This window comes from Meleagris gallopavo, chromosome 1 (assembly GCF_000146605.3).
Source record: "Meleagris gallopavo isolate NT-WF06-2002-E0010 breed Aviagen turkey brand Nicholas breeding stock chromosome 1, Turkey_5.1, whole genome shotgun sequence".
NCBI lineage: Eukaryota > Metazoa > Chordata > Aves > Galliformes > Phasianidae > Meleagris > Meleagris gallopavo.
This window is the reverse complement of record NC_015011.2, coordinates 49,152,781-49,171,214: the sequence shown is the minus strand read 5'-3', so window position 1 is coordinate 49,171,214 and position 18,434 is coordinate 49,152,781. Positions and strand designations below refer to the sequence as shown.

The 18,434-nt window shown below is 41.2% G+C and overlaps 2 protein-coding genes across 3 annotated transcripts in view; both read right to left on the bottom strand.

The window, feature by feature from the left end:
• DDX17 (DEAD-box helicase 17) overlaps positions 1-958 on the bottom strand; it is a 17,611-nt gene extending 16,653 nt beyond the window's left edge. The window contains exons 1-2 of the mRNA XM_010712188.3: positions 928-958; positions 270-468 (exon numbers count right to left, since the gene is read on the bottom strand). Coding sequence (XP_010710490.2) covers positions 270-468; positions 928-958 — 230 coding nt within the window. The remainder of the gene's footprint in view (positions 1-269; positions 469-927) is intronic.
• A 72-nt stretch (positions 959-1,030) lies between these two features.
• DMC1 (DNA meiotic recombinase 1) lies at positions 1,031-16,494 on the bottom strand. 2 transcript variants are annotated; one of them, XM_003202282.4, is made up of 15 exons: positions 14,706-15,134; positions 14,169-14,233; positions 12,173-12,263; positions 11,500-11,544; positions 8,466-8,612; positions 8,081-8,163; positions 7,447-7,499; positions 6,519-6,560; positions 5,586-5,658; positions 4,829-4,920; positions 3,985-4,058; positions 3,761-3,875; positions 2,896-2,956; positions 2,256-2,372; positions 1,031-1,471 (listed from the first exon to the last, which is right to left on the bottom strand). In XM_003202282.4, exons 3-15 carry the CDS (start codon positions 12,227-12,229, stop codon positions 1,402-1,404), a joined length of 1,029 nt encoding a protein of 342 aa, XP_003202330.1. In that variant the 5' UTR covers positions 12,230-12,263; positions 14,169-14,233; positions 14,706-15,134; the 3' UTR covers positions 1,031-1,401. The 2 variants fall into 2 exon arrangements, with proteins under 2 accessions (XP_003202330.1, XP_031410271.1); XM_031554411.1 differs by lacking the exons at positions 14,169-14,233; positions 14,706-15,134 and adding an exon at positions 16,302-16,494.
• Positions 16,495-18,434: the final 1,940 nt, after the last annotated feature.

Below are 18,434 nucleotides of genomic sequence, written 5' to 3'. Positions count from 1 at the left end.
GTGACGGCGAGGGGCTGGGGGTGCGGGGCGAGGGCCCGGCCAGCGCTGGCTGGGTCTCGGAGGACTCGCTTTGCGCCACCTCGGCTCTCGGGAGGGACACAAACGAAGAAGAATTGGTCAGTGGGTCAGAGACCCGCTGAGCGTCGGCGGAGGGAACGGCGGGGCTCTCGGTCGGCTCCAGGGCCCGTCAAGTGTGGAGACGCTTGCGTCTTCTTCCTCCGTGCTCCCGGCACAAAATGGCCGCCGCCACCCCAACCCGCTTCACTTACGTTACGGGCGCCCCGGCGCTGCGCAAACTGCGGCTCCCGAAAATGCCTACGCTTATTCCCGGAAGCCAACTACGTCCTATGCGCTCATGGCGAAACGCCGCTCCGAATGGAGAGCGAGATACGGAAGTTGCGTAGCTTTCTATACTTAAGCTGCCCCAGCGCGAGGCGGGGAGGAAAGAGAGTATCGCTCTTCTTATTCCTCAAAGTCTGCTACGCAAGGAGCCTATCACGTAACCCCTTCTAGAGGGTAGGGAAAAGCTAGGCCGAGGCGTACGTTACGTAAGCGCACGGCGTACGCAGCTTGCGTAACTCAGGCTGACGTAGAGCAGGAAGAGCCCGACCGTTTTGCGTAAAATTCTTCCGCGGGCTGTGCGGGAAGGGCTGGCGGAGGGTCGGAGGATTACGCTAATCGTGCAGCGTAGCGGCGCTTAGAGAATACGGCCGTTCGGCCAGGCGCCGGCTGCCCCCGTGGAGGAGACAACAACGGCGGTGCTGCGGCAGCGGGGCCCGGCCCAGCAGCGGCTGCTGTGGGCTGCGCGGGCTCGGGGCTCCCTCGCAGGTTGCCTGGGGGCTGTGGGTTCAGCGCCCGAGCAGCAGCGGGAGGGACAGTAGCCGTGATGTCTGCTTTCTCAGGCTGGGAGAAAATGGCTTGATGTACCCCAAACGGGTTTCAAAAGGTTGGGTCGCATCTGGCTTATTTTTCCCGTGGGAAATAACTGAGAGTAGCGCTGGATGCAAAGCACCCAAACACGGGTCAAATGTTCTGATTTTACATCTTTATTATTACCTTTAGTGTAAACAACTTGAGGTCATTCTCTCCAAAAAGTATAAGTGCATAAATAAATAATCTGGTCAACATGAAAGTATTTTCAGGTAATTCCTGAAATACTAATTCCTAAAGTTCCTGGGCTCTTGCTCCTGCCATTGCCATTTCCATCAGCTATTTATTGTCAATTGAAAAGAGAAGACCCAAAATGAACCAACTTCTGTTAAGATGAATAACACTGAAGCACACAGTTTATCCCAAAACCTCTCAAATTGTTCCAAGAAGATAAAAATGCAGTCGGGGAGACAGCGACCTTGCACAAATCTTCATCCCAGCCTTGGCAGTTATCAGCGATGAGTTTTCTGCCTATTCTTTGGCATCTCCAATCCCTCCAGGAGTTATTGCAAATGTGGCTTCGTTTTCAGGCATCTCAGGACTGGGAAAAAAAAGAAACCCACAAGTGTTAAATGTAGTTATGGAATGGTCTCTCAAAGGATTTAAATAAAAGCAACGTGGAATACCTCAACATCTATGAGATGCGATTGATGTTATCAAGATGAGAAAACATGAAACCCACCTCTCTGAAGATGAGAAACACAAGTGAGGAGAAAGGAGGAAGTGTGGGAGAAGAGAAGACTGTGCAAACTTGTCTTCCACGTTTCAGATCCTGCTGACCAGGGAGCACTGGTCTCTCCACACAGTTCTGCTAATACGTTTTTTAATACCTGCATCTGCCCCAGCTCAGCGTGTAAACTGATACCCACTGAGGTCAGCAAAACCGAGTGATTTAACAGCTCTGGAATGTTCCTGCCAAGGGACAACCATGGCTCTGGGCAGCCTGGTCTGGTGGTTGGTGACCCTGCACGTAGCAGGGTGTCTGAAACTAGATGATCATTGAGGTCCTTTTCAACCCAGGCCGTTCTATGGTTCTGTGATTCTATGATTTGATAGTCTTCTTGAAGAGATGAACATCTAGTAGGATTTATGAGGAAAGGTTACATAATGTAATACATACGATATGCAAGACAACTTGGAATCTACTAATCTAAACCTCCCAATCGCTCTGTCCTTTCAGATTTTCTCTCAACATACCATGCAGATGCATGCTTCATTTGAAACCACCAATCAGTTCACAAGCTATTAAGTTTCAGTGCAGTGAACTTTGACACCCTACTGTGTTCATAAAGCAGCTTCATTCCTGCGAAAGGACATAGATTTACCTGTCGTATATCTTTGCAATACGCAGCTCCCCTCTCCCTTTCCTCAAACTAATTCGGGTAGTTGAAGCGTGAGCAAGGATGTGGCCACCAACGGGCTTCTTTGGGTCTGCCTGAAAGCTAAATCGGCAAAAAGAAATAAAAAAAAAGTGATGATTCACCATGCAATTTCCATAGGCTAATAGATTAACTGTCAGGCAATGCACAGTGAAGTCAGTAATGAATAATGAAGGATCTAAACACACTTGCCTCAACATAGGATGCTCAATGCTCAATGTCCTCTCATCAAATTCAAGAGGTTCAAGAATGTAAACCCTACACAACGTATATACACTGCTTTAAGAGACAATTGGGTGTTTTTTTTCAACAGTTGTTATGTTTCATTCTGTTCATTCAAGACAATCTTGAAATCCTCATGCCAACCAGGAAACATAGATCATTTTAAAAAATTGAGAGAAACCTATAGGTGTCATCTGTGAATGACTCGTGATACCAGAAAGGCCAAAGAACAGCCTGAAATAGTTAGAACATGAGGAGCGTGCCTTCATGTCAGTGCCTCTTGCTCAGTCTCAGTTCTCATCTCTGTTAAATGTGTAACCAAATATGTAACCAAAAATTAGAAATGCAACAGTGAGTATCGTACGTCATAGTTGCTCCTGGATCAGCGGTCATCTGATTGGTCACAAACACAGCCACATTATATTCTGCAATAGAAAACAATGCAAAGAAGGTGAACTGTATCAAATTAGATTTCAAAAATATCCTCGTGTTCAGGGAAAGATCAAGGTTGCTACTGCCGTGCTTCAAATTTCAAAGGAAAGAGAAGCAAATGTTCGTTATGCCTGCTGGCTGGGTTTAACAGGAAGACAGCCTAACTTTGCTCTTGTGTCAGCTGTAATGTTTATGCCAAAAATGAGCACTTTTCAGAGTTCTGCTGAAGAAGTCTTTCTCAATTCCCATCTTCTCCATGGGCTCCATGCCCTAGGCCTCTTCTCCCTCCCTCTGACTGTTTCCCTTTTTTTTTATATTTACTACATAAGCACATTTACTCATTCTTTATCAGTGTTTCTGAGCCATTCCAAAAAAGGAAGAATCCTGTTCATTCCATCCTCGTCCCTCAGAGCACCGTGCAGCAACTAGAAGGAGGCGATGAACACAGCCTTCTCCTCTGTACCTTCTCCATTTTTATCCTGTTCGCCATGTTTCTTGTGTATTTAGACTGTAGAAGCTAGGGGAAGGCTGGAAATTTGTCCAGTTTCAAAATCTATCCTCCTATTTAGGACTTCTCTAGGAATTCTAAATGTTAAATAATTCTAAAGACTCCTTTATCTGTCACCTTGAAATAATATACTTTTGTTTCTTTTTGGTAACTGTCAGAAGCATTAAGTGAGCAAGGGCCAGTACCTGATTTGATAATATTGATAATACACTTAGTGGTCATGACACCAACAATTGCTGTTTCAGTAACACCAATCCATGTTGTCCATATTTTGCAATGTTTCCTTTACCTTCTGATATTTTTTGGAGCCTGGACAGCATCTGAGCGAGTTTCTGTTGTCGTTCAGCCAGCTCTCCACGGCCACTGAAATCCACACGGAAGAGTGCCATGATGGAGTCAATGATCTGTATTGTAATTGCACTGAATAAGTCAATACAGTGAAAAACAAACAAACAAACAAAAAAACTATTCTGAAAGCAGCAAGTGTATGAAAAATAAAAATTAGTCTTGTACCAGTAGCTTGAAGATACCAGCTTCCTCATGGAATTTGGCTGCTACATAGTCAAGCAATTCCATCTGATGTTCACCTGATGGGAAGTATAGTTGGCAAATTAAATTAGGGCCAGAAAGAACTCTGAAGCAAGAAAAGCCTGAATTTTGAAATTCCACTTTAAATGCCTGCATTCTTTGTATTTTCACCACCAGCAGTTCTAAGTGCCAATTAACAAGCTTCTTCTCCAGAACCCAATAGTGCTTATGCTTCTGCAGGCTCCAGTTTCCACTTGCCCAACCAACAGCACTTCTTTGTGAAGAGCTCCACAAAAAAAGTCTTGTTTTGAGAATTGAAAACCAACAGAATTGTTTGAAACATTGAATTAAATGACACAAAGAAATTCTATAGCCATATTATTTATGTTTGTGTAAAAGTCCAGTTTACTTGAAGTATTAATGCAATGTCTTCTGTCAGAGTGCATAAAACTGTTTCCATGAAGTCCATTCACAAAATTATAGAGAATTACCGACTGCATTTATAGAGTTAGCTTACATTCAGACATTCATTGTTGCTTCTGTTACTAAGATGGTACAGTAACAATGATAATACACATGGTGGAATTGTTGCAGCATTCTGCAGAACCTTGCCTAGTACAGCTGGGCTGGAATACTTACCCTGAGCTAGTCTACTAGAGTACGCCACCAGAAAAAGAAAATGGAAGCTAGCTTGTAACATTTTTGTTAGCAACAAAATGTAATTAACTATCCTTAAGTGGGCAATCTCACTTAAGTAACTGAAAACTATTAAAACAGAAGCCTTGGAGAAGAATCATAGTTATCATAGCAGTTGCAGTGATGGTCTTACTGGTATATGCACGTGCATACAGCACGTTGTCAAGGACTGCGTCGTGGTCAACGTTGAAGCGATCAGCAATGTCACGGAGACGGTCTGGTCGGCTGACGTCCGTCAGAGTTAAGGATTTCTCTCTGTACAAACCATGCTCTGAAAACACTAGAGTTCCATCCCAAAATAAATATATGGGGGAAAAATATATATATTTATTCTAATCCTAGAGAAGATTGACTTTTCACACTGTCTTACATAGCCTAAGGACAGCTTGGGGCTCTTGATGATAACTGTTTTGTGTTTAGGGTTTGACATATGGATATACATGCTCTGGGAATTTAGCAGCAAGTAAAACCTATTTTAACACAGTCTATCACAGACATTAAGTTAGTTCTTAGATAAATTTATTTTGAGATAAAGAGAAATACTTACATCACCTATCATCTACCGTTACATCTATCCTCTGCCTATCTGTTTATTTATTCATTGCTTTCTGTAATCTGTCACCACTAAGAAAGCATGTTAAATCCCAAAGAAGTACTTAAAAGAAAATCTGTATTCTGACTAACTTTTCAATCTTGGATTAGATAAAATGACAGAGGAAAAGCCACTGCCCTGTGGGCATTACACACTGCGCTCTCCAAGTTTTCTGTGCCCATCATATTCTTTCCCATGCATGAAGCCATCTGGAGCCTCCTACTTGCTTGAAATTAGAACAGAATGAACTGTCTTTCCAGTTCAAGGTACCTGTAGCTTTCGGAAGCCCAAAAGATACAAAGTGTTTTCAGTATCAATGAAGATAATCTTTCCACCCGTGTAGCCGTTGGGCCCCGGCAGCTGAGCTGTCACTAGAATGAATCAGAATTAAATGAATAGCTGGAAAAAAATATTTTCTCACACTATTATTTTTAATAAAATACAATGACTGTTTACCTGTGTCACAGAGATCCACTGGTTTTAATCAACGTGGAAATCACTAGTTTAGTCTCTTTGAAGTGAATAAGCTAAAGTACTCAATCCATTCAGTTGTGATCATTCAGGCGAAAGAATATAACTCTGCTGACTAACTTAGATTGCACTGAATGGAAGAGTCTTCATTTTTCCAGAAGGCTCCACAATTCCCTTTATGCCACAGTGTCCATTTAAGTGAATGTTTGTCTACCCAGTGTCCTGTAGCTATATTCCAGAAGTGTAATAGTTACAATTGTTATTACTGACTACTATCTACACATTGTGAGATAGTGCTGTGGAATCAGAGTCCTGGCACTGCCAAAGTCTTTGTTTAACCAGTTCATGTTAGCCAGTGGTATCCTTTCAGTGCCCTTTCAGAATGTCATTGTCAGCAGAACTTTTTGAACCCAGGAAATTAAAAGCATTGCTGACAAAGAATCTTGCCTTTGCAACAGCAATGCTCCTGTCCCTCTATGACTCCTATTTGTGCTTTGCTTTTCCAGGTAGTGTGTGTTGCTCCCTAAGATGGCTTATGGTCTTCTCTCTCCTTCTGGCAACACTTAGATTGATGTGAGCAGTATTAATGAGTAATTATCTATGTGAGTTCTGTATTCTAACACATCTATTAGAACGAGTCACCCAGTTTTTTTCACTATATTTCTAGAGACGAATATTCTGACTTGCTTTTATGTGTTGAATTTTTACACTGTTGTGAAGAAAAAAACCAACACTCCCTGCTTCAAGGTAGCACACTTACCACAAAGGGTATGAGATAGCTGTGTTTTGCCTGTCCGAAACTCTGTTAAATAAAGAAAAAAAAAGGTCACTTTCTACTTTTTTTGTCTTTTCTTCCAAGTTTGCCAAATTCTGTTACTGCAAAAATTCACCTCTGTTTCTCTATTTGTACATTTGTACATTTAGATCCTGAGATATAAATCACATTATGTGCAGTAGAAATATCTTGCATGAAAAGCAAAATCTGAAATGCTTTCATCTGATCTTGCTTGACTGCACTGTTTATTTCTACTTTTCTGTAGAAGTTAAGTACCACAAGGCATGGAAGGGAAATTGGTAACTGAGGAAGGAAGAAAAATGAGTGGTTGGATCCACTTTGACCCCCCAAAACAGGATCAGGCCCAGTTGTATTTTCAACTAAATGATCAAGAAGTTTTTTAATCTCACTACATCAGATCATACAGGTTTCCCATTTATCTTCTCCAAAGAGAAGATTACTGTGTTTTCCAAACTCTTCTTACTGTTTTTGAAGTGTTAACCACTCACTGATGGAATTTACTCTAACAACTGATTGCAAAATCTTGTACGAAATTCAATGCATCCCAAGTGTACATAAATAGAATATCTTCTGTGCCATTACTGAAGAGGAACAGAGATTGCATCAGGGAAATCTTTTCTATAATAGGAAATAGTTAATAGTAGTATTAAGAATGGTATGTCATTCTGAATCAGTATGCCCCTCAAGTCCAGTGATTACTCAGCTCAAACTTAGTCTGCAAGCAATTCAACATGAAAAAAGGGAAAAAATATATGGATTATTTCTTCTTCCACTCATGCAAGTACTCATCTTTGACTACAGTTTGATGTTTCACTGAAGTGATCCAGCTTGATTTAAAATCTACACTATTCTTTGTCTGTTTAATAATACTCATTTAATGTAGTTTTCTCACCTCCAAAGGCTTCAGTGATTGCCATGCTTTCAATCCCACCACCCAGAAGTTTGCTGCAGAAAGGAAAACAATTATGATATAGTTAAAACCACAAAATCACAAGAGGAAATGAAAAAAGAGAATTTTTTTCTGCTTCAAGACACGTTATATCTGTCCTAAAGCAAGGCACTAAATGAGCACTGATTGATAAAATTTAAATCAATCTTCCTTACTGAATGCGAGAGAAAAATGTATAGACATTATTACTGGAAAAGATAGAAAGCATGGCTGAAACATAAAGTTCCATAGAAGTATTTCAAGGGAAGTCTTTTAGACTTAACAATTTTGATTGTAGGCCTTCAGGTTGTTTATTTAATTAGGTGAAAAAATGATGATCAGGATCATCCAATGATGGTCAGGATTTTTGGATGCAAACTGTTTATTTACAATGACTACCTGGTTTCCCTCAGAAAAGGAGTTGGTTTTGTTGCTCACAAATTCAGGCATCTTTGAGCGAGCACAAGCTCTAAATGCAAAATAACCTACATGTCCTAACTCATTCTTTGTTCTTTTATATTTTTGTTTCTCATTCAAGACAATAAATATAATCAGAACAGTCTGTACTAAGGCAGGATAAAAGTAGATGTAAGTTTACTCGAATTCCTGGCTGCCAGTAGTAATATGAAATACCATCTTCCGTTTTTCACTGTACTCAAATGCAGTTAGGAAGCCTGGCTCCTAAGGAAGACCAAAGAGAACATGAGAGGTTTATTCTGTTGAGCTTTAAGCTGAAGGCAGAGCACAATATCCCACCCGGATGGCTTCTGTCTACCACAGCCTCATTTACACACATTGGGTATGAAAAGCACCACAACATTCGTCTGGTTGCTGCAAAACATAAAGTATATAAAGAATAACGAACCGGATTATTTTCAAAATTATCTTGATGATGTGGTGAAAAATTCTATATAGAGAAATGTTGCACAGCAATTTAGAGAGGCCAGCATAAATTTAAATTATCAAGAAAGTGATTGGCTTACAATCAGCTTATTTGCAGCTTCTTTAATCTTGTCCACTTTGACCTCTGACAGCCCTTTTACATTGCACAGTGCTCGTCTTGTTGTCATCTGGATTCCTTTGATAGTGCAGATCCCAACTGACTTCAGTTTTTTAATATCTGCCACGTTCTGCAAAGAAAGTTCCTTTCTATGAATACTTGTGACAGATAACAACCAGTTGGCAAATTAAACCTTTGAAACACTTTGTTATACACTCATCTGCACGTATATTTTCACAAAGAAACGTATTGACAAAGTAAACTCTTCCTTGTGTAGTTTGTGACACCCAAATATCAGAAAACTTTGAGTCACATCAGTGTGAGGGACCGTGGCACAGGCTGTGTTGGGTCTGGTTGTACTCAGCCTGTCCCTGTTCAGTGCTGGTCTTTCTAGATCCAAGCTAGTAAAGATCCAATAGTAAGGAAACAGAATGGATTATTTCAGATGTTGTAGAGTCTAACCTAAAAAACCCTGTCAAATTCAATCTGTCCTTGTTCCCCTTGCACAGATAATCTATAAACCAAGTAATCTGATCACAGCTGGGAGCTGACTTGCATAGGTGGTAGGATGCTGACTCTAACCGCTGTGACACTGTAAGCATGTTGACAGCAAGTCCAAAGCAAAACACACCTAACCTGCCAGATCCAACAGGCACTTGCATCTGGAATGGGCTTACTAGAGTTTTTAATTCATTGGATACAGCATGACTTCATTCAGCACCCTGCAGGCGTGTTTTGCCTCCTCCCACCTCACTTTAGAAATCTGATATCATTGGAAACGTAAAGGCAAAGAACAAATAACTCACAAGAAACACAGCATGGGAAAGGTTGGGGGTAATACTGCAATTTACCATCTCTAGCCAAGTTATTTATTTAAAAGAACAAACAAACAAACCACACTATGAGCTGGATGAATCACTTGTTTATCTAGTGTGTGGATATATGAGACTTAAGATGGGAGGGGGGCTATGGAAAGAATTAGCTGTGGTCATTGGGAAGCTTATTTTTCATCCTGTGAGATATTTTTGACTACTACATTAAGAGGGATAGGTGAGGTAAAATCAATCACAAATAGAAATTACTCTTCCACTCAAAAAATAATAATAATAATAATAAAATAAATAAAAAAAACCAGTAATTAAAACCAAACCAAACCAAACCAAAAAAACAATATTGAGCTGTTGTTCATGTAGTGTTTTTATATTAAGGCAATAGATTTCTGCTGCAAAGACCATTTTTTTAAGCCAAAGCTCATTCTTCAACTTCCTCATTTCTTCAGTGGCCTTGTTTTACTGATCTCATCAAACTTGAGGCTGTTCCACATTACAATTTCCCTGAGCAGCAGATCTGGCTTCAGAAGTTCTTGTTCTCTGCTTCCTAGATACATCTTTTACCAATTGTCTGTTTACCAGCCAAAGTGCTAGAATTCTCTTCTTCTGGTCGATACCACGAAGCATTCAGCAGTTGTCCTGGCTGAACACACCGACACACCTGCCCCCTTACACCAGCTGCTTATCCTGATCCTCCCAACCTTTTTATGTAGCATCTCTGCCCTAGTTGTATGCCTCTGAGATGGAAACAGGAGCAGAGCAAGAATTTAAATGAATAAACAAACAAACTACATAGATCGTATTTTTTGTTGTCGTACTTTTTGCATGAATTGATTTACAAATGTAGTTCACAGTGTGGCTACAACAGACGTGCCAGAAGAAGCAATTGCACATGCCTGAGGGTAGGAACACTCAGCAGTGGCATTGGGATCACTATCAAACGCTTTAGAACATCAAACCCCAGCCTGGGTTCTGCAAATCTGACTCTTTGTGGCTGTGCTGACACACCTACTAAATACTTTTCTCCCTATCCCTCTGAGGGGAAAAAATCTAAAACCATAAAAACTACTTTAAGCAAGTGAAATTAATAGGTATAAGTCATCATATGCTCACTGGCACAGATGAGAATAACATCTTCCCCTAAGAAGTAGGAATAAACACTTGGATAGGAGATGAAAAGTAATAGAAAAGGGGCAGGATACTCTCAGTAAGCCAGATCTGTCTCCAAAAACAGTGTGTCGAAGAACAGTCTAAGTCACTACTCTTTATTTTCAAGATTTTCCATAACTTAGCAACATTTTTCTGCATTATGTGCCTCCTTTGATATTGACAAGCTTATACAGCTCTCTTCCAGCTCATGAGGTCAGCCTCTTTGGACTAATTTTAATTTTTTAACATGAGAATTTGTGTATTTTTCTTATACTGTACCATCGTTACAGCTCACTACCTCATTATCCTCTCCAGAACTCTTTAAAACCCCGACAATGAATTGTCAATAAGAAAGTGAACAACAATTACACTGCTGACATGCTGACTGCATTAACTATAATGCTGGATAACACAATGCTGTCCCACTGTGTCTGTGTCATCCCTGTCTGTATCCATCTACAGTCGTTTATCTTAAATTGGAAATTACTTCAGGCAAACCAAACTTCTTATTCTGCTTTTCTAACACTGAACATTCTGACCCATGAATCAGTCTCCAAGGTAAATATATAATAACAGTAATCCAAGTAAGAAGCTAATGCTTATGTGACAGTAATGTTCGTGATGAGAACAATTCATATTTGATGAAAAAACTCTCCACTTACTTCTCCAGCTATTAACAGTTTGTTCACTCCCACTCTACTCCCTTAAACAGCCTTCCAAAAATAATTTAGCAACAACTGCCACAGTGTAATTTCAAGGGAACCAAAAATGCAGGTATAATTACAAAGACTGGCAGGAACAGGAAGTGATCTACTACATGGTTTTCATATAAGTTAGCAGCTAGTTGGCTTTTCAAGAAGTACTGGGTGCTAAATATTTTGAATATCTTGACACTTTATGTAGGAATCTAGTGAGAATGAGATATTTTGGAAACCTGTCTTATCACCAAAGGCAAAATTTGTCTTCACATGACTGGTTTAGAAAGAGGAGAAATTTCCATGGACAATGATGTGCTGATAAGTCATTGGTAATACTTACAATCCCATGCTTTTGTAGCAGGTCAATGTCCTGAAAAAAGGATTCCTAAAAATAAAATAAAATAAAATAAAATAAAACATTGAAAATAGATTTTTATTTTTCTTAAAATTATATCTATCCCACTCTATGCTTCAAATTTGTAAACCTTGAAATGGTTTTCTCTAATAACACGTCTTGTTGAACTACCAAAATAAGAAAACCCAGAGTAAGCCAAGAAGGCCTACACATTTCCTACCACTTTCTTCATCAAATATATCTTCACAGGCAAGTAATTCTCTGCTGTGTTAATAAACTTGTGTTAGGATCACGTCTTGACTCTTTCATACACTGTTCTTCAGCCTTGTCTGGCTGATGACCATTCTTTGGAAGCTTCAAATTAACTGATAATCCTCTGGCATTTAATATTGAAGTACAAGATATAAAGCAATAATGATAATTCCATTAAAAACTGGGCATAGCTTTGGAAAGGTTAGTGAAGAGCATCTGAAGAACACAACTGTACAGAGACTGACAATGAGATTTTCTTGCTGTAAGACTGTAACAAAATTTTAAACAAATTGAACTTCCTCTTGGTGGTCTTTGGGGACTTCCTGTCTCTCTGTGGGCTTCAATACACTGTAACAATACCTTCAGACATCTGCTGCACCTGTTTTTCAAAGAACCATAAATTTACCTCATCATCCTGGTATCCAGATTCTTCTTGGACTACTTGATCCTCCATAGCCTTCATTGTGAAAGAGCAGGCAATAAAGTATCGATCGGTGCTGAGAAATGCAAACAAAGATAGTATTGGGACCGTAATAAATGTGCAAGTAACTGTAAAAGAACTTTTAAAATGACCTCAACCTGCACAAACTTTAAGTATGTCATCACATACGGATTTAAACTCGGATTTTGCATCCCTCTCTTTCTCTAAAAGGAGAAAACCTACTGTGTTACTCTCCAGTGAACTAATTAACACCAGGTTTAACTGGTGTTAAGAAAACAGAACTCACTCCCCTGTAAGAATCTTGGGTCGCAGTGTGAGTTTGGAGGTGGGAACATTTTAAATGATTTATCATTAGTAGAATTTATTTCTGTAAGCAGTAGCATTGTCAGATAAAAAGGACAGTATTGCCTCTAAGTTATATGAAATAAGGAAAAATGAACAGTTCCTTACAAATATGATTTAATAACCTGCTGTACCAGTTTTATCATTTTGTAAATTGTTAGGTTGCTTCTGTCTTAGCTGTCAGCTTGCCTTCATTGCTCTAGTTTTGTAAAGTGCCTCATCCAGAAGATTGTATATGTTTGCTTATTCATCCTCCTTAATAAAGTCCATGAAAAGAATATGATGTTTTCTGTGAACTTACAAGATGAGCTACATTTCACAGAGGATGAGATAATTTAGAATAAATTGCTGCAAATAGTCTTTTTTTTTTTTTTTTTCCCCCAGCTTTCAAATAGATACAGAAGGTCTGCATAATTTGTTGACAAGAATCACAGAATCACATGTTCACAGAATCATACCACTTGGAGGGGATCCTTAAAGATCATCTAGACCAACTCCCCTGCAATGAACAGGGACACGTACAGGTAGATCAGGGGCCCTCCAGTCTGACCTTGGATGTCTCCTAGGAGGGGACATCCGCCACCTCTCTGGGAGACTTGTTTCAGTGCCTCATCACCCTTGCTGTAAAACGCTTTTTCCTTATAACCAGTCTAAATCTTTTAGTCTGAAACCATTTCTCCATGTCCTATCCCAATAGACCCCACTAAAGAGTCTGTCCCCTTCTTACAGCCCCCTTTAGATACTGAAAGGCTGCTCTCAGATCTCCCCAGAGCCTTCTCTTCTCAAGGCTGAACAGCTCCATCTCTCAGCCTGTCAATCTTGTATATGCAGAAGATGGGAAAAGTGAGAAAGAAAATATAATTTTAAGATGATCTTATTTGGGTTTTGAAGTGAATATATGATGCAATCACTTTTGTTGATATTTAGAGGAAACATTCCTATAAAATTAGCTATTTCTGATAGTGTCAGGATATGGTTTTTTTGCATTGCAGCTTTCCAGTATTTAAAAGGGCATTATAAACAGGAGGGGAATCAACTTCTTACTTGGGTAGATAATGATAGGACAAGGGGGAATGATTTTAAGCACAAAGAGGGAAGGTTTTGATTAAATATCACGGGGAAGGGAATGTTGAGGCTCTGGCACAGGCTGCCCAAAGAGGCTGTGGGTGCCCCATCCCTGGAGGTGTTCAAAGCCAGGTTGGATGGAGCCTTGGGCAACCTGGTCTAATATTAAATGTGGAGGTTAGTGGCCTTGCCTGTGTCAGGGGGGTTGGAACTTGATGATCCTTAGGGTCCCTTCCTACACAAGCCATTCTATGATTCTATAGTTCTGTTTTCTTTTGTTTCAGAACCCTGATAATTACAGAATGAGAAATCATGCCTTCACTTCATACTTTATACAGGAAAAACAATTTCAATAAAATAATTAAAATTAAAATAATTGAAGAGATTTTAAACACGCTGACCTTCAAATACTGAAGAAAGAAAAACAAGTAATGCAAAAGGTATTACAACCATATCTCAACCTTCCCCTCTGTTTAAAACACCCTCCTGAAATGCACATAATCCTGCACTCCCAGCACAGTTTAAGCCTTTGGTTCTCCCTCCTACTCCTCACCGTGAGGCCACTGGCACCTCCCAGCAGAAAAATCAGGCAGCCGCAGACCTGTGCCTTCCTGCAAACTAGAAGGAACAGCAGAGCAATTATACCACACTCTAATTGAAGCTTTAGGGATGAACCAAATCCTCCTCCCGTTGTTGGTGCAGTGAAAGCTCAGAGTGTTCCAGCCGTCACAGCCTGCAGCGAACCAGATATAAGGCTGGAAGTGTGAGAACACGGCAAATCCATTAAGAAGTAAGGATCTTTGTGAGGAAATGCAACCATTTTTGGGTGCCCTAGGAACTACTTGTTGGGTACACGAGCAAAGTCTGCCTGCTGCGCTATGCTGAGCAGACATGGGCTGTGTGACAGGCACTCGTACTGAGCCATCATGCTGGGTTTAACAAATGGTTCGTGAGCTGACAGAAACATTGCATCCCACTCGACTGGGGCCGAGCTTGGGCCTCCATTACAAGCGGTAAAACACCCTGTTCGCTCCCCCACCCCGTGGACCACCGGCACTACCCGGCGGAATCACCATAACCCCCGACCCACCCTCAGCCCCAGCACCGCCCTGAGCGCCTTCGCCTGAGGCAGCGCTCCGCCCTTCCCGCCCAGGGAATGACGGTAATGGCGGTGCCCGCTTCCTTGCCCTCCCTCCGCAGCACAACGCTGTGCGCATGCACTGCGGGCGCTTGAAAAATCGAGCACTTTATGTTCGTGCCTGGATTCTCAGTGCCTAAGGCTCTGTCTGCAGAGAGGAACTGGCTGGCACAGCTTTTGAAAACGGCATTATTCCACAAGAGCTGTTCCAGAAGAGCACTTAGGCGGGCAGTCCTTTAGCCTACAGATGAATCCCTTCACAAAGCATGCTTTTACTCCAGGACGGAGTGCACATGTAGGAAGTGATCTTTTTGTTGCTTCTAAGTGGCTCCACAACAGCTAATGCATGTGTAAACAGGCTTCTGAACAGGTTGCCCAAAGTAGTGCTGGATCCCCATCCCTGGAGACATCCAAGGTCAGGCTGGAGGGGCTCTGAGCACCCTGATCAAGATGTGGGTGTCCCTGCTCATTGCAGGGGAGTTGGACCGGATGGCCTTAAAGGATTCTTTCCAATTCAAACAATTCAATGATTCTGTCACATTTCCTTTTCTTGGAAGAGCCAATGAACGCACAGAGTCTGAAGACCATCTTCCAATCCAAGGTGCAATTTTGGATAACAGATTACACCCAACATCCTCAAAGAGCTGGGATCACTAACTGTTCACTTGGCTCCCAGCAGATGTTAAAGAATCACAGAATCATTTCGGTTGGAAAAGACCTCTAATATCACCTAGTCTAGCCATGAGCCCATCCCCACCATGCCCACTAACTGTCTCCCTCAGTGCCACATCCACACGGTTCTGGAACACCTCCAGGGACAGCTGGTGCCACTGCAGCACTGCTTTCCTGGGAAGAAATGCTTCCTGATGTTCAGCCTGAACCTCCCCTGGTGTCACTTGAGGCCATTACCTCTCATCTTATCACTGTTACCTGGGAGAAGAGGCCGACCCCCACCTCATCACAGCCTCCTTTCAGGTCATTGTAGAGAGCAGTGAGGTCTCCTCTGAGCCTCCTCTTCTCCAGACTGAACAATCCCAGTTCCCTCAGCCACTCCTCATCAGACTTGTGCTCCAGACCCCTCACAGCTCCAATGCCCTTCTCTGAACACACTCCAGGGCCTCCATGTCTTTCTTGCAGTCGGGCCCAGAACTGAACACAGAACTTGGGGTGCAGCCTCACCAGAGCTGAGTACAGAGGGTCAGTCACCTCCCTGTTCCTGCTGGCTGCACTATTGCTGATACAAGCCATGATACCGTTGACCTTCTTGGCCACCTGGGCACAATGGATCTCATGTTCAGCTGGCTGTCAACTAACATCCCCAGATCCTTTTCCTCCATACCCACATAGCTTTCAAGCCACTCAGCCTCAAGCCTGTAGCGATCCATGGGGTTGCTGTGAACGAGTGCAAGACTCCACACGTGATCTTATTGAAGCTCATACAATTGGCCTCAGTGCATTGATCCAGCCTGTCCAGATTCCACTGTAGGACCTTCCTACCCTCATGCAGATTGACATTTCCTCCCAGCTTGGTGTTATCTGCAAACTTACTGAGGGGGTGCTCAGTCCAATGCGATGACTCCACACACTCCATCACCTAACACGGCAGGCTTGCTTGCCAAACAAGTCATGGCATTCCCATCGCATCCCATTACTGCCATCCTCACTGTGAACCTACAGCTGGGTGTTGGTGAGGTGTCATCTGCATTTCCTTTCATTTGAGATTGGAGCTGGGACAACAAGGCAAAACTCAAGTTAAACCACTGCCACAAAATATATAAAAAATATTCAGCTGATTTTGTCACCTTAAAAAACATTTTAATCCATGGTTATAGGAGGGAAATAATGTGGTTTTTATATTGCTTGCTTCTGTGTTTTATTTAGGTCTACATAGATCAAATTCATAGAGTCAAATATATAAACAAATGCCCTTTCTGAACTTTCAAGCTTGTAGTATGCCTATACCTACACAGGACAGAATAATCTGATATTTGGCCTTGCAGAATATAACCCACGAAGATTAAGCCTCCTGAGGAAATGATGTATTACATGTCTGTGCCATTAATATTAAAGAGATGCCAGGTGAATGCAGGACCACATCAGGATGGATGTGACTGGAGAAGAAAAGATGCCACAGACAATTTATTCATCAAAGCAAACAAACAAATGCAGATGGGTGAACACATGCACAGTTACTTTTCTGAGTCAAGAAGAAATATTTTTTAAGTATATAAACTGTATAAAGACATTAGGTGATAACAGTCCGAGTACCTCAAGCTTCCTTTTCTTTGTAATGATTTCAAAATATTACTGTAAAATAGATAATTCTTAATATGTGATAAAGGATGTAATGAAAAAATAAGTATAGAAGGAAGACTAGAAGAAAGAAGGCCACTTTTAAGTTTTGCAAAACCTAATCTCAGTTAACAGCCTCTCTGGAGGCATGCACCGATTTATCTTATGCAGAGGCCATCAAAAAGACAGAATAAGTAAGTAAAGCTTTCCCTTTTGAAAATGAATATTTTAAGATATGAAAAGCAAACCAGTAAAAGGCAACAATAGGGCTGAAAGGGACAAGAAGAGATTATCTAGTTCAAAGCTGAATCAACTGAACTTGGAGGATGTTTGCTTGCCTGGGGAAATTAGACTTTGTTTTACTAGAGGGTTGTGAGGTTTTTTTTGGTTTTTGGTTTTTTTTTTAGAAAGAACCAGAAAATTTCTGGTTCTGGTTTCTGACTATCCTTGCCATCCCCCTTGAACTCCATCTTTCACTTGGTAATGCAATTTTATTTGTAAAAGTGTGCTATACACTTTAAGCTAACTTCTAGCTTTAAAAGATCAAATAACCGTGACTAATACTTGCATTCTTGTGTCTTCTACCACAAAAGAAACAAAATGCCGGCACAGCCAGCTCTAAAATAATTGCCCCATACTGATGCATTAGTGTGCACAGCTTGCTCTTACCTGCTCTCCTCTTTTGGGGCTACAATATTGTAACCGTGTAGTTCTCTAGTATTGCCATTCCCAGTATTACAGTGAATTTCTAAGGCCTCAGGGCTGAGGCTTGTCAGGCTTGCTTTCTCTGAGCTTCGTTTGACCCTTCTATAACCTCGTTTTACTCAGCTGGGATAGCAGCTTCTATAAATAACCAGGTGTCTCTGGCTAATTTGTTTTACTTCTGTTTATCTGTGTTGTACAGCCATTCTTTCATTAAAAATAAAAGAAGAAAAAAAAACCAGTAACAAATGGTTATTATGTAGAATGAGAGATTTACAGCTAGCACAGTGATGTACTGTAGAGAGATATAGGCCTGGTGCAATAGCAGAGACCTTGAGGACTGTGTACAAGATGTGGTATAGAGGAGCACAGGCACAAGTGATGATAACAGGCAAGACATGGACTTGACAAAAGAAACTTGATGGCTATAAAGAGCTCATCAGCGATAAAATAAGTGCAAATCTGGAGCTGTCCAGCTGGTTTTAGGGTAACAAAGAAATAGTATCTATGTCATGTGCACCACGCATAGCAAAATCAGATGTAATATGGAGATGCAGACTAGAGATTAAGGGTATAAATGCATGCTAGCAAACATAAAAATGAACCAGGTGAATCCTTGAGTGAGGAAGAAACCACCAACATGAACATCATATTCCTCCTGTGAAGGACTCCAGATACTGACAGCTC